The 15,780-nt window shown below is 41.6% G+C and overlaps 1 protein-coding gene across 3 annotated transcripts in view; it reads right to left on the bottom strand.

Annotated features, from left to right (window-relative positions):
- The window catches only part of INPP5A (inositol polyphosphate-5-phosphatase A), a 246,022-nt gene that overhangs the window by 13,994 nt on the left and 216,248 nt on the right, over nucleotides 1-15,780 (bottom strand). For all 3 annotated transcript variants that reach the window (XM_054071416.1, XM_054071414.1, XM_054071415.1), the window contains exon 12: nucleotides 11,582-11,655. In XM_054071416.1, the coding sequence (XP_053927391.1) occupies nucleotides 11,582-11,655 (74 nt within the window). The remainder of the gene's footprint in view (nucleotides 1-11,581; nucleotides 11,656-15,780) is intronic.

The raw sequence follows: 15,780 nt of genomic DNA, 5'->3' as shown, positions 1-15,780 counted from the left end.
ACCCACAGGGCTGGGTCCGAAAGGCAGAGCTGCTCTTCCCTGACAGTCTGCAGAAGGGAAGGGACAAGTGAGTGCATTTGAAAAAGGCTTTGCTTCGTGCACAGCAGATTGGCTCACTCTGTAGTGCAAATTAGACCTGAAAAACTGTATCTATCATTGTGCAACCTATTAGAATAAAAAAAGGTCATGGGACAAAATACAAGGGTAGAGAATAAATAGATTATAGACTAAACAGGATTATGGTAGAATAAAGCACCAGAGCTGAACAGAATTCCAAAGGAGAAACTCTTCCAAGAGTAAATGAGATTCAACCTGTCTCCTGGCAAGAGGTGTCAAAGCCAAGACACTGCCAACGGAGAGGGTCTGCCTGAGAAAAATATCACCCAGAGGATATCTCAGACACAAACGTATGTCCAACCAGCAAATTACATGACAGCCTAATGCAACCACAAACAAGAACAGGTCACTTTAAGAGAATGATTAATACGCGAGATTACTGTGCATGCAGACTTATCTGAAAGCAAACCTTGTAGGTGGGTGTGAACTCTTGCTAAAGTCAGCTCCTATCTTTGCTATACAACAGCTACAAGAATAATTATAATAATTAATGGAGAGCAGTGATAAAGGTAACAATTGCCCACCTGTATATTGACTGACCATGATGTCGTTACTTCTTTTTTTCACAGCTACTGCCTTTTGCACTGATTGCTGACTACCGCAAACTCTTTTCCAGCCTCACACTGGGCTTGCTGTTTGCTCACGGCCAGGCTGGTCAGCCCACGACTGACAGAGCTTACAGAGTTTAAGATTCTGAATTGTATTTAGTTTCCAGTGACTAAGGTTGCTATGGGCTACATTAGATTACAAAGGATAATGAGATTAAAACATGAATATTCACTATATAAAGTAAAAGGCCCCAAAATATAGTATAGGAATGGGTGAATAATGTTTGAAAAATACTCTGTTGGAAGGGATCTTTCTGTCTGTGTAAAGATCACAGACTTGTCTGCAGCCTGTGATTTCTCACTAAGCTGCAATTCCTCTTCCCGCCTGCCTTGGTTTTCGGTGAATTTCAGGAGGAAGGAGGAGCTGCTGCTGAAGGCAGCGTGGTTTGTTACTTCTATTCAGAGCCCAAGGGAAGACAAATGAGGAAAGGGGTGGGCTTGGAAGAGGCTAACCTCTTGACCAGGGAGAGGAACAACCGACACTGACTTGTTGGAGTTGTCCCTGCTGGCTGGAAGGGATGGCTGCATGTTCTGCAGACAGTCCTCCCTTGGCAGGTTTCTGGTAATCTCAGCTGTGAAGTGCAAGAATGTGCTTGCAAAGCCCCGTGGGGAGAGGCTGCTGACCTGGGAAGAAATGGCTTCAGCCTCTACAGGTTGAGATCTGGCAGGCAAAGACTGGTTTCCTCAGAAGCTCATTCACTGCATCACTGCATCACATAGAGGTGGCTGGAGCACCTCCCATACAGGACAGGCTGAGAGAGTTGGGATTGTTCAGCCTGGAGAAGAGAAGGCTCTGAGGAGACCTTATAGTGACTTTCGAATTACCTGAAAGAGGCTACAAGAAAGCTGGAGAGGGACTGTTTACAAAGGCTTGTGGGAATGGGACGAGGGGCAATGGGTATAAACTGGAGAGGGGCAGATTTAGACTGGACATAAGGAAGAAGTTCTTCCCCATGAGAGTGGTGAGGCCCTGTCCCAGGTTGCCCAGGGAAGCTGTGGCTGCCCCATCCCTGGAGGTGTTCCAGGCCAGGTTGGATGGGCCTTGGGCAGCCTGAGCCAGTGGGAGGTGTCCCTGCCCATGGCAGGGGGGCTGGAACTACATGATCTTTAAGGTCCCTCCAACCCAAACTATTCTATGGGTCTATGATCACTAGAATGCTCCTCTGCGATGCAGGACGGTGAGCTGATACAGCCTCAGCACATAAAGAATTAAAAGGAACTTGGCATTGGAGAGGAATTTAGAAGAATACCTAGACATTAAGTGCCCTGCTGAACCTAGAAGAGATCGCTGACGGACTTGCAAATCAAGCAGATGCTCCAAGTGCCATGCTGAGTCAAGGCTTTTTCTTGAATGTTTTTGAGGGGTGGCTGCCTGACCAGCACTCCCTCCCTGCCGCAGCAGGATGGTCACACAGGGTAGGATGAAGAATTCACATAACATCAAGCAGACGTGTGGTCTTAAACTAAATTACAGTTTTGGACTGGAAAAGAACAATTGTTGTGTTTTGTTTTGCTTTGAGTTCCATAAGTATGCCTGCAGAAATGCGAGTTTTAGATGTGTCTGGTAGGAGAGTTCAGAAGTGGCTTTGGAATCCTTCCCACATACAATGTTGACTGGAATGAGCCCTGAAGTGGACATTCATTAACACAAAGTCCATTGAGACCTTGTGGAAACCCACTTCCATACACATTAACATGAATTTGCTGTGTTGCCTCAATACCATTCCATTTACAACTACAAATTCAATTTATAACTGTAATACACTATAACTATAAATTCTCAAAGAAATGTTATAATACATATTATTATGAACTATGAACTATACCTACAAATATTATTACCTATACCTAAAAAAATTAATATGCTCATGTAAAATCTAACAAACTCCATTTGCATATTGCTTAGAAATTTGAAATCTTAAAAGTGAACCGCTGTTTCAAAAGGACAGGAAAAAGTCAAACTGTGGATTAATGGCCAATTAAAACCAAATAACTTCAATTTAATTTATACCCAATTAAAGCCTAAGTGGTAATGCTGAAAAACCTCATTCACCTGCCTTCTTATCAAACATGCCGAGGCTCTGGTCTCCACTCCTAGAATTGTTTTTTGTACTTTGTGCAGTGATTGTTTCCTGTTAAATGCAGAAGCAACCCTGAGCGCAGAACTCATCTCTTGTTCCTCCACTTACAGGTGGATGTTTGGCCATGGGGTGACAGCATCCTCTACTTTTTGCCCTTGTGCCTGCTGTATTCAGAATGAATAACCCAAAGCAGATATGCTATACGGGTAGGAAAATACTCTTGCTTTGTAATGTCTTATGCCAAGTTTCAACTCACAATAAATTTCAATGGTCATCCTAAACTTATAAAGCCTTGAAAATAGTTCAGAAAATACAGCCTGGAGAAGAGAAGGCTCCGAGGAGACCTTATAGTGACCTTCCAGTACCTGAAAGGGGCTACAAGAAAGCTGGTGAGGGGCTGTTCATAAAGGCTTGGAGTGACAGGACAAGGAGCAAAGGGTATAAACTGGCGAGGGGCAGATTCAAGCTACGCATAAGGAAGAACTTCTTCACCATGAGGGCGGTGAGGCCCTGTCCCAGGTTGCCAAGTGAAGTCACAGCTGCCCCATCCCTGGAGGTGTTCCAGGCCAGGTTGGATGGGCCTTGGGCAGCCTGAGCCAGTGGGAGGTGTCCCTGCCCATGGCAGGGGGGTTGGAACTGGATGATCCTTAAGGTCCCTTCCAACCCAAACTATTCTATGATTCTATAAGGTCATATCAATTTAGCTATGTTTTGTTTCTATGCAGCCTTTCACAATAGTTAGTCAACACACCTTCCCAGAGTGAGTTTAAACAAAGGTGGATCCTCACTCAGAGGATCAAAAAGAATGGAAGATTTGCATTAACTTGTTATGTAAGGCATCAGCTTAGCTTCAGTTCTCTTTAAACACTAAATGGTGAGTGAAAAGACAGCTGTACAGCAACCTTCTTCTTTTCTCCATGACTGTTTAGACTCTGCAAATAGAATAATGCAGGGAAAGAGGCCTCCGGTATTTCCATTTCTTTACAGAATTATCTGCACTATTGCTTAGAGAGAAGCAAGAAATCAGCAGTTCAAAAAAAATATTTTAAAGTATTCTTGACTCCGTAAGTGTCTCCACTCTCTACAGAATTAAAAAGTAACTTTTTATTTGATACCTACTACAACATCAAAATTTTACTTTTAGGAACCATTAGCACAGGGGCTAGAGAGAAAAATAAGAAAAGGTTTCTATAAAGTTAAGGTTTCAAAAGCTGTTAGTAAAAAGCATGATAAATTATAGCTGGAAATACACAAAGGCCTCATTTTTTGCCAAGACCTGTGAATAATGGTTCCTGAGATGTCTTCTTTAACAAGTGGTAAGAGTTAAGTGCTCTCACTGATTACTGAATGTAATTTACAATCAGCTGAAAAGAGAAGGTAACATGCTATAAAAAAGCATGTTGTACATGACTTTTGAAGAGATATTGAAATCAACAACTACAACTACAGTGGAGATGACCAAAAAACCACAGAAAATATGACACCACATTATAATTTCATTATGGCATTTTATAGTTAGAAAATTCTCAAGAATTCAACACTTCTGTTGCTACTTATATTGAAATGCTACCCCAGTGTAATGAAAAACTGGAAACAAAAAGGTCTGACAAGAATCAAAGGTCCCTAAATAAAAGGATAAGAATATTTTTGAGTGTTTTTTTTTTTGTAACAAATTCACATTTTTTCTTACTCTAAATGGTGTATTTTATGAGAAAGCACATAAAAATGTCTTTGGTTTTTTTTTTTCTACTTAAGAATTTTTTCTTTATTATTTCCCCTAAAAACTAGAGAGTAAGGGTAATAACTCTTCCTTACCCGTCCTGCAAAGCCTCACTGATGGTCAGGTTTCCCTAACATTTACGAGCATGGGAGATTTTTATGAACATATTAAGGCAATTTAGTAGTTCTTTTCCCCTGAGACCCAAGCACGCTGTTGTCACCTGTGTCCCATGGTGTGTCCTACGCCTGCACTGAACAAGCCACTGTCCCCTTGCCTGGAGAGACCACGGCGCGTCCCCAGGGCAGTGTCATGCCTCTCTGGCTCCAGCCCCACCGCTAGCACGGGAAAGCCAAATTCATCACCAGGGTGAGCAGTGCCCAGACTTGTCATGCCTGGCCTGATGGATCGCTTCCTCAGCACAAGGAAAACGAATTTACAGCTTGTATTGTGTTCTCGATGGCCAAGCACAAGGCATCAGGGTGCTGGCAGTCTGTGCCGAACTGCCAAGCTCCGACACTGGCTGTTTCTCTGAACTGGAGGCAGTAAATAGTATACAGCATCGTGATGTGATGTTTGGCACTACTTTATGCAATGATATTATAACTTTTAAAATGGTGCATGAAAACTTTGGATGACAACTTGCTTACAAAAAGGTTCATCTGAAGAGCCAAGAGTAGTGATTTCCTTCAAAACAAATTCTTACCAGTATAAAAAACCATGCCTACACAACTGTCATGGTTTCCTTTGAAATTAAGGAGAATAGATGGAGAAATTAACTGTAAAAGACGCAGATAACATTCATATAAAAGAATTAAAATGCAGAAATGTACAAAAATATCCTCTCCATTCAGATTATTACAACAGAAAAACTTCTTACATAATTCTGAATGAAAACCGATAATATGCAAGAATCAGATTTGATTAGTTTCTCAGTCTGTACTCTTAAGTGCAAAAGCACTCCGGGGACACTAGAACTTCTGAATACTTTCTAGAACAGCAATATGTTCACCCTTATTTTTGTAACCAAAGCCTCAAATTTAAAATTAAATTCTAAAATACTTGTACAGTGATAACTGAGAAAAATACTGTCTGAGAACAGCAATTCTGGCCCCCTTTTGTATACGAGGATGTTTACACAGTCTTGAAGACCTGTAGAGTGCATGAAAACACTGGTCAGAGCTAGCTTAACTCATTTCCTCTCAGTCTCTTTCATGCATTCACTGTAATGTCTGGTGCCATGAAGAGACTGTTTTCTTACTTATTATTTCTTCACTCTGAGAGTGGTGAGGCACTGGCCCAGGTTGCCCAGGGAAGGTGTGGCTGCCCCATCCCTGGAGGTGTTCCAGGCCAGGTTGGATGGGCCTTGGGCAGCCTGAGCCAGTGGGAGGTGTCCCTGCCCATGGCAGGGGGGTTGGAACTGGATGATCTTTAAGGTCCCTTCCAACCCAAACTATTCTATGAGCCTGTGATTCTATTTTAATTAGGACTTTGCTAATTTTGATGCTACAAACCCAGGGGTTTCATTCAAAACAAAGACCTCTGACGAACAAAGAGGAGTTGGTTGTCCAACATGGGACGTGCCAGGACCTCAGCCAGCACTAGCTGGGAGGTTAGGACTAGGATCTCATGCCGCATTTGGTGCTATGCTGGGAAGCAAGGATAACATGGGTCAGTAACAGTGCCGCACGTTTCTACCTGTCCATATGGACACCTGAGGCATCTGTATCACTCCGTAACGTTGCTCTAGGAGTGGTGTGAAAATAAACCAAGAAAACGGCTTAGGGTGAAATTTTGGCCCCACTGATGTCAACCACAAAAATATCCCCGACTCCAACGGAGGAATGCTTTCAACCCCAGGCCAGCTTTGGCAGTGTATCAATAAGATCTCATGATAAAGTCCAGCGAATAAACAGTTTATGTTGATAAAAAATGAATTTATAAGTAACTTAGTCGGCTGTAACTCTAAGGGATGTGACCTTTTCCACTTATCTCGAGAGCACGCTGACTCTCAAGCGTGCTTTTTGAGGGAAACACCTGTGAATAAGTTGGGAATGCAACTGTGCTATTGTGTGCAACTGTGTGCACAAATGATGATGCAAATAAAAGAAAGAGAAAACTGCCAACTGATCTTTCATTTTCTGAGAGATGCGAAATGTAGTACTAAAGGTGTTTAGCACCACTTTAGGGAGATACTCTGTCTTCAATTGCTGGCCGGCATCCCATGATGTAAGACGGCAGCACCATGGATCAAGAACAGAAGTAGAGTAATTCACGGACTGAATCAATGGGCCGTAATTAAAATATCATGTATAAAATTCTGAAATACTACTTTAAGGCTGTTGCTACAGTTGCGTACAAGTTCATTCCAAATTCAAAAGCTCACTAATTAAGCCCATAAGCCTGACACAAGAAGTGACTAGAGCTTTCTCTGTCTCTCCCTCCAGTGAAAAAGCCTTTGTTCGATGCATTTGCAGAACAAACGGATGCAACACACACTTTCCAGCTAAGAATCCCAAGAAGCTTAAAGAAGTAGTTTCTAAATATACAGGAATGATCATATCCTCCTTTGCTTAAAAATACAAAATCTAGTACGACTGGATACATGACAAATATCTTGTCTATTAAGCTTGAATTTACAACCAGTATGTAAAAGCAGCTAAGTCATGAAAAGCTATGGATCTTTTTTTCCCAGAGGAAAAGAGAAAATGAGGGAAAAATGGAGGAAAAACTACTAGGAAGTGGAAACAGGACATTAGGCCATATAGTTGATTCCTGTATGAGAAAACGTTCTAATGTAAAAAAGAATATGTCCTACATCAAAACCACTACTTTTTGCCTAATTAAAATACCTGGTTGTGCAGATGTTATGTTCATTATTTCAATACAAGGAAAAATAAATCAACGTGCTTAGCTTCACGAACAAAACTAGGATGCCACCCTGCAGTAACTCTAACGACTGTGAATCCGGTTCTGCAGTATTTCACTGAGGTAAGGCTTCTTAACATGGCGCTTGGGCAAGGACTATGGGATGGAAAGCAGGATTCTCTTGCCATATGACCCAGAACACAAGGGGATGGGTGAAAAAAACCATCCTAATGTAAAGCAAATTTGCTCTTTGTATATTCATGACTGTATATTCATTCTTGGCTTTCCATCTTGTGTTTTTAGCCATATTCTCATATTCAGTTCTCATGTTTCATCAATATTCTCTGCTTGAGTTCAAAGAAATTTTGCGTTATAGAAACTTGGTGTTAGCATCTCTTCCATGCCAGCTTTCAGTATACAAAAAAATATTTCTATTATTACTAAGTTATAACAAAGAAATGGAGCGAGTAGCAGGCAAAGCTGCACGTTTATCCCCTTCACCGCTCCCCTGTGATGTAGGTGAGGACAGCAGCCATGGCGCTGGTTCTCTCCAGGCCTTTGGAGGTCGAGGAAGGGTTTGCCACGTTATGCTGTACCCTTCCTTCTCCCCAGGCTGGTCGCAAAGCTTGAAGCAGGGAACTGAGTGGGAACAGAGAGGTGAAGCTGGAAACAACCATTTATGGCCATTTCCCAAGATCTGGATGGAGTCCCTGCTTAGAATTGTCTGCTTCCACCTTGGTAGTACAGATCTGTTTGGTTTTGGGTTTTTTTTGCAAGCATCTGAGCAAGTTAAAGAGCTGTGGTCTGCAGACACTGCTGAGTTCAGCGTCCCTCAGCGCTGCTGTGCAGCAGCAATCCGCACGGCACCAGCACGCTGTGCAGCTGTTTGGGGCAGGAAGTGAAGAATACCACCAAATTTAACTAATGCAACAGTGTGTTTGGGGAGGTGGAATCCAATTACCAGGACTATGGCCAGTACATCTGTCTAGACATCCACGCTCTTGCAAAAACGTTATGGGAGCTTTGAAGGCAAGAAGTGGTCAAGACCTTGGTTTTTCATCTTATTTGAAAGACAACAGAAACAAGAGTAATGGGACTTCTGGCTGCTGCCGCAGGCAGGATTCATCAGCAGCTGCGGAGACAGGGTGCCGTCTCCTGCAGGGCCATGCCAAAACGGGGCATCACGCTGAGAGGCACTGTATGACGGCCCCTTGTGCTGGGAGAGCGAGGGGAACAAATGCAGAACCCGAGCCCATCACAAGCTGTTACGCAGATCAACGACAGCTAAGGCTCAGTTGCCTCCACTTCTACCTTTGCACGTACAAAATTGTAGTTAATGAAATATTTCATGTCTAATATTTGTGGTGTGTACAAAACAAATCAAGGATATGGGCTAGATTTGGCTTTGGTTTTGCAAGGAAACAAAAGCAAGTAATAAAATTGAGGAAGAAGGAGCTGGCAGAAGATAAGATGCTATCAGAAGTTGGTGACTGCCCTCCTTGATGACAGTGCTATGGGCTCAGAGAGCTGGCCTAGCCAAGACTCCAAGTATGTGGGCAGGAGAGGGGAGAGGAGATGACACTTAGCATATATTACAGAGTATTTCTTTCATTTAACTCATTACACCAATCAGACAAAGTCAATATCTGTGTTTCATCCACAGCAATTTCTAGGATGGAACATTTTCATCTGGTCTTACATTTCTTTACCAAGGTTTCATCTCTGGTGTTGCACTTTATTTAATATTTGTGTTCCAGACGATAACAGTCTCATGCAGTAGGCACAGCAGCTTAAACTGTTAATAATATCAATATGCATCACTTGGATGTTAATGCTCTGTGTCAAAGTATTCAGATACTGAGGCAGCAGAGAGTATAAAAGCAGTTGGCTAATATTTAATTTACCTCCTCTTGTTCCTGTTCACACGGTCCTCCCCATCCATCCCCTTGAAGCTCGCTGCTGGTTCAGTCAGCAATTCTCAGTCACAGCTCTCACAAACCCTCCACAGTACTCCCAGTTTAACTTCTAATTCTTTAGTCAAACATCTTCCATTTTCCCCTAAGGCTTCTTTAGCTCTCTATAGTGTCTTATGGTGCATGACCTCAAGCTCCATTCTGGCTGTACCTCAAGGAGAAGTCTCTCAGCCTGACAGGGATTGCTAGGTACTTCAGCAGCTGACAACAGCCGGCTATTGCTCTCTCTGTGGATCAACACTAGGAAATGACACAGAAAATCTTTCTCCCAGCTATCCATTTTCACCTGGGAAGGGCAAGACCAACTTGCAGTCATGTCCCATGGGGAGCAACCTGTGGCCATCTCCATTTTCCTACGGTTTTCACCAATCTCCTCCAGTACTCCAGATCATTCTTCCCCAGTCTTCCCTCCTCTGCAGCCCTGTTTCATTGTCCCACTCTTCCTCTTCAGGCTCCTTCTGCAAGTTCTGGTCTCCTTTCTTGGAGGCCCAGTGTTGGCTTGAGGTTTCACCCTGCCTGGCTACCAGGTGGCTCCCGTACAGTTTCAGTTCTGGCTTTTGTTCCGCCTGTATTTAATTCATGAAGGTTTCCCACCACCACTTGCTCCAACGGGATGTAAAGGATGTAAATTTATTACTTGCCCACATCCTCGCAGGGGATGGCCCTTGGTAGGTGAGAGGAAAATCTTGCGTTGCATCCAGTCTAGCTGTAGTTTGCAAGAAACTTAACCACTAAAATAACACATCTCTACTGAGTTTTGTACGTATTTGTGAAAAGAGATTTTTCATGGGTTTAGACCTTGGCCAAGATGTTCACATTGTTTCACAGACAGATCAAAAGTACAGCTTAGATGCAAAGACCACTCAATCCAAATTTCTGATCCTTGCTCGAGACCAAAATGATTCCAAACCGTACTGACAGGAAGGTCTGAAGAATCTGCAAACCATTCATGCCATAATGTTATTTTTGCCAAATCTTGTTCTGACTGGAAGCACTAATGTTGGTGAAATCAAGTCAAAGAGTATTTCTGGTTAAAACCTCATTATCTATTTCTCCTCACTTCCTTTTACCCTGACCAGGTACACAACTAATGAAATATACTCAGAGATGTACACACTGCTGGTCTTCTTTTATCACACTCAATCAATAAGAACAATTTAGAGCAGCGGTAACCTCTCCGTGCATACTTCCATTGTCCCAAGAGATCAATATAATCAGTATCGCAGCTGGCTGGTGAGAAATAATGAGATTATTATAACAAAAACGCAAGCTTTCCGAATTTTTTCTTAGTGTATGCCAAAACATCATACTTTTCTATCTGTCCATACAGGACAAAAGAGAAATATTTAAGAATATTCTATCCTTTAAAAAAAAAAAGACTACATAAACATATGCTTTTTTCTATGATTTCTCCTTACTTTTATTTTCTTTTGAAAATGAAGAATTTCTTTCCCTTACAAGCAACTGTGAGATTTGACTTCTTAATTGTTGGAAAGGGGCCATATATGTTTAAAATGGCACCAAATTTTCCATAGTCCTCTCCTAAGCAGGACTGCCATTTGCAAAAATCTTGGTTTTGTAGGATAGCAATACTTGTCAATTCACCACTAAAATTCACCTGAGGGATACAGTGGATTAAAACCATGCATGTGCATTAAAAAAAGCCATATTATTCTAACAGTCTTAGTGGTTTTATGATATGTTTACCAAAACTGAAAAAACAGAATCTAAGTTCTGGTCCTCTTTCCCGACACTCCTCTTGGAGCCTGCCTTGAGCACCAGCTTTAGGCTCCACATCCCACCGTGACTCCACTCCTAGAGAATGCCATCGCTAGTCAAGTCTGCAATAGCGCGAGGCAAAAGACTGCCTTTATGGTTGCAATAAAGTATTTTAACAGGTTATCTGGGTCCAGTGCATAAAAGTAGCTACGCATCTCTTAACACACAATCACGTCAGGTGTATTTTAAGAGCTGCTATAAAATTCAGGATCAGCTGAATCCAAACGATGAGCTATAGAGCACTACTGGCATGTGGACTGTATTACACTGTTCACGTAGTGATAGAGGGTATGTGGGGAGATGGAGCATTTACGAAAGGACCTAAGATCATTATCATTTCTACAATATGTATGGGAACACTCACATTTTACCTGCAGTGCTAGTAACAATTAACTTTTAGCCAGCTAGTTAAATAAATGGATTATATATGAATCTTACCTGGGAGGAAAGGAGATGTCCAGTTCATATAATCTGTCTTTAAAGACTGACAGCTCTCTGTCAAATTCTAAAAGCTATAAAAGACAGAAATAAATTTATTCACTCTTTAATGTTGAACTGAATCAATCTAAAAATACTACATTATATAAAAGGAAATAAACAGAGACTTTAATTATACAGCTTGAGGTATATCCCTCGCATAACAGTTCTTAAAACGTAATGCAAAACACTCAGTACTGTTTTGATACATCAACAGTTCATTAAGAAAAGTGGTCAGAATGTTCTTTTTCATCTCAGTGAAACAAGTAACGCTGCCTCTTGCCAGTCCTGACCTATATGTACACTCGGTATTTCAAGATGGCTAAACTCTTTCAAATTTTATTACCAAAGCTTTCAAAGATAAACTTGATTATCACCAAATAGGACAGCAAACTAATATGCTAATCAGCGCACAAAAATGCTAGCAGAAGTAATATCATAGAATCATAGAATAGTTTAGGTTGGAAGAGGCCTTAAAGCCCATCCAGTTACAACCCCCCTGCCATGGGCAGGGACACGTCCCACTGGCTCAGGCTGCCCAAGGCCCATTCAACCTGGCCTGGAACACCTCCAGGGATGGGGCAGCCACCGCTTCCCTGGGCAACCTGGGACAGGGCATCACCACCCTCATTGGGAAGAAATTCCTCCTAATGTCCAGCCTAAATCTGCCCCTCTCCAGTTTATACCCATTTCCCCGGCCCTATCCCCACAAGCCGTTATGAATAGCCCCTCTCCAGCTTTCCTGCAGGCCTCCTACAGGAATTATTACTATATTACTTTATATTATCTTTAGCTCAGATAAGCAGGTACAATAAATGCAAGGATGTGCACATCGCTCTTCCTAAGCAAAGACAAGCAGTGTTTTTGTGCACCAATTTTGCGTGGTGCATGTCAGATAGCAGAAAGAGGGATACGCGACAATAGATAAAATGTGTTCCCAGGCAGCAGCTGAGATATAGTACTAGAAGCAGATACTTAACAGAGATATTCATAAGTCTAGATTTAATGTCCTATATAAATATTAGTCCTTGCCAAATCTGTTTCCCCCTAGACCTCTATAGAGAAAATAAATATCTGCAGTCTTTTGTTCATAAACACAAACGTGCTCATAACAAGTCAATGATAATCATCCACATTAAACCAATAACTATTCTGATGGACATAAACGACTTTATTTCAGAACCACGGCTGGTGTTGAGCCTGACGTCCGAGTGAATTAGCGATTTAAAAGAGAAAAAGCTCATCATCTGCACTGTTACTGGCTGTCGCTCTAAGTGCCACTTTCTATTTTGACAAGCGTGTCATCCAAACAGCATCCCGCACGATGGTGGCGTGTTTGCCCACTGTTCATTAATCATGTCCCATCTCACAGCTGTGCTGATACCATTGTGTGAATGGCAGAGGTTCCCAAAGAAATTAGATTGTGTCCCTCTTTCCCCTCTACAACCTCATAAATCATTCCTGAAAAGTGCAATTAGCAGCTACTTGTACACATTAATTATCTGTGTGAAAAGCAGCTACCTGAACCACCTGCACTGCTGATTAGCTACCTCTCCAAGGGTCACCTGGCTTTCCTCAGTTTCTAGTTGCGGTGTTGCTATACGGACGTACTTTTACATGAGGATACCAAATAATGGGCACATTCCCTATTTCAGTGCATCCGACACCAAACTCCGTGATGGTATGATGGAAAAGATTTTGCAGTCCAAACAACTGCAGATAATTTGTACGTGTCTTAACATCTGATCAAAAGCCCAAGTATCCAAGATGTCTGGATAAATATTTATAAACATCTGTGTGGAAACTCATAGTATTTATCTAATAACCAGTCACAGAAATGTGGGGATAGTTCAGCCGCTATTCTTATTGAAGTAATCTCAACACGCTTCAGGAAAAAAGGGTTAATTGTGCATGTTTCCAGACTCTGATCCTGTATTGAAGTCTGTAGCCACAATACATACCTACAAACTGGCTATGAAAACAAATATTACCATCCCTTTCCTGCTCCAAGTGTCTCCACTTTAAAGAGATTATCTCCATAGGAATGTGACTTTAGCATAGGAGAAAAACCTACCACGCTCACTTAAAACTCTTCTTTGAAATACATATCTATCAGCGCAGTGCAAATATATTTTTCCTACTGTTGCCAAGTAAACAGATCAGAGCAGGAAAGTGGAAGCAGCAGGAGAAAGAGGGCTATTTCTGAAGTGTGAAAACTGCAAGGACTGAATAAAAGAACAATGCTCCATAGAACACAATGGTATAAATTACTCATGGGCATTCCAGGGGCTGGCGATGTTAAATAGATGCATTGTCCTCTCACACTAATTCACACTCTCAAAATTTTATACATTCAGATTGTTCTTGCTGTGATGATATTTGCAAGCTAAATGAAGGCTGGGGTTTAGAGGACTAAGCATTCAGCCGTGTAGTATTATCCAAAGAAGTTTCTGATGTGTTTGTTTGCTGCAGTTGCTTGTTTAGTTGTGCCTGTGCTACGCAGATGAGCTGCTGACACTGGTGACAGAGAGGACAGATACAAGGAACAAGACTGTATTGTGTGCTGCGCTCTCTATCAGTTTCCCACGTTTGCCCAGGTAGAGGCACATCCTTAACCTGAAATGACAAAGACAAAAACTCACGATGACCCAGCTGGATGTCAAAGTCCAACCAGGCGCCTAGGAGAAGAATTTAGAGAATGCTCATTGTAGACAACTCTTCCTGTAAACAGTTAAATATTTTCACTGGATTATTTACACAAATGGTTATTTCTTGCTATATTTGAATTAATTTGTTAATTTAAATAAGCTTTTTATTTTTCCTAGATATTAAGTGACTACAGTACACTGTCTACAGAACCTTCTGTTCCAACATGTCCACAAACTATGTAGACATCTGCTCATTCTCACAAAGGGCAATGATATGTTATTCACGTGTTCAGGACTGCGTAGCATCAACCCATCCCTGGAGGTGTTCCAGGCCAGGTTGGATGGGCCTTGGGCAGCCTGAGCCAGTGGGAGGTGTCCCTGCCCATGGCAGGGGGGTTGGAACTGGATGATCTTTAAGGTCTCTTCCAACCCAAACTATTCTATGATTCTAACCCCCCTAATGGCTTTTCTTTATTTACCTGCAGGTAGAGGGATGTGATGGGGAAAAATGATGAAATTGTAAACTGCATTTTAAGCTAACTCCAGATAATTTTCCAGTATCAGAGTATGTCTTAACTATCAATTTTTTGCACTTAAATTCTCATTTAAGCTTGTAATCTCTAAAGGCATGATTACCGGTGAAAACTCATGGCGCTCACTAGGTCTTGTCACAAACAGTTTTAAATGTCACTTGTCCTCAATGCAACTTGCTAAGAGAAGGAATGGGACCAGAGATGGCTATCATCTAATTGTATTTGCTTTATGACAGCTACACAGGTGCCTGGAGTGTTTTGGCATCACAGAAAACTAATGAAAATTCATATAGGCCAGCAGATACTGAGGAGCAGGCAGAACCTCACAGGGTAACGTCTATTTTTTAAAGCATACAACATCGTATTTAAAAAGCCCACTCTGAACATACTCTATTCACGGCAATTTTCAGCACAAACTTCCCACTTATTTCCGTTCTGCATACTGAACAGCATTGAGAATAATGCCATTGCTCTGACAGTAAACATGAGTAAGTCTGTCACTTTAAATGCCTCAAAAATGGCAAAGAAATTAAGTTCAAAGCCTAAAAATCAATATATTGTTCCATTTAATTTACTCATTATAAGATCATCCTTAAGAACCAAATCTTTAAGGTGTTACATGATGTGCTGGGGTAATCTGAGCAATTAGACAGAGATTTTAAAATGCTGTAGGTGGGAGTTAATTCCAGAACTATAAGTCACAGGCAGTTCAGAAGACTGTATTTTCCCCCAACTCAGTGTCACCAATGTATTTTCATGTAAATGATAGCAAGGATGATGCAGGACCTAGGTTTTATCTGCTGTAACCACTAAGTTGTTGATATCACATCAAGATATCTGCTCTAAGATGTCCAGTGACCAGCCCAACGTGAACATTTGATTAACATCTTCCAAATGAAAATACCATCCATATATATGAATAAAATGTCTATATCTAGCTAACAGCCCATAATACACAGAGATAATAATACCTTGGGGA

This window comes from Cuculus canorus, chromosome 7 (genome assembly GCF_017976375.1).
Source record: "Cuculus canorus isolate bCucCan1 chromosome 7, bCucCan1.pri, whole genome shotgun sequence".
Classification (NCBI taxonomy): domain Eukaryota; kingdom Metazoa; phylum Chordata; class Aves; order Cuculiformes; family Cuculidae; genus Cuculus; species Cuculus canorus.
The sequence above is the reverse complement of the archived record's forward strand: the minus strand, read 5'-3'. Positions and strand labels throughout refer to the sequence as shown.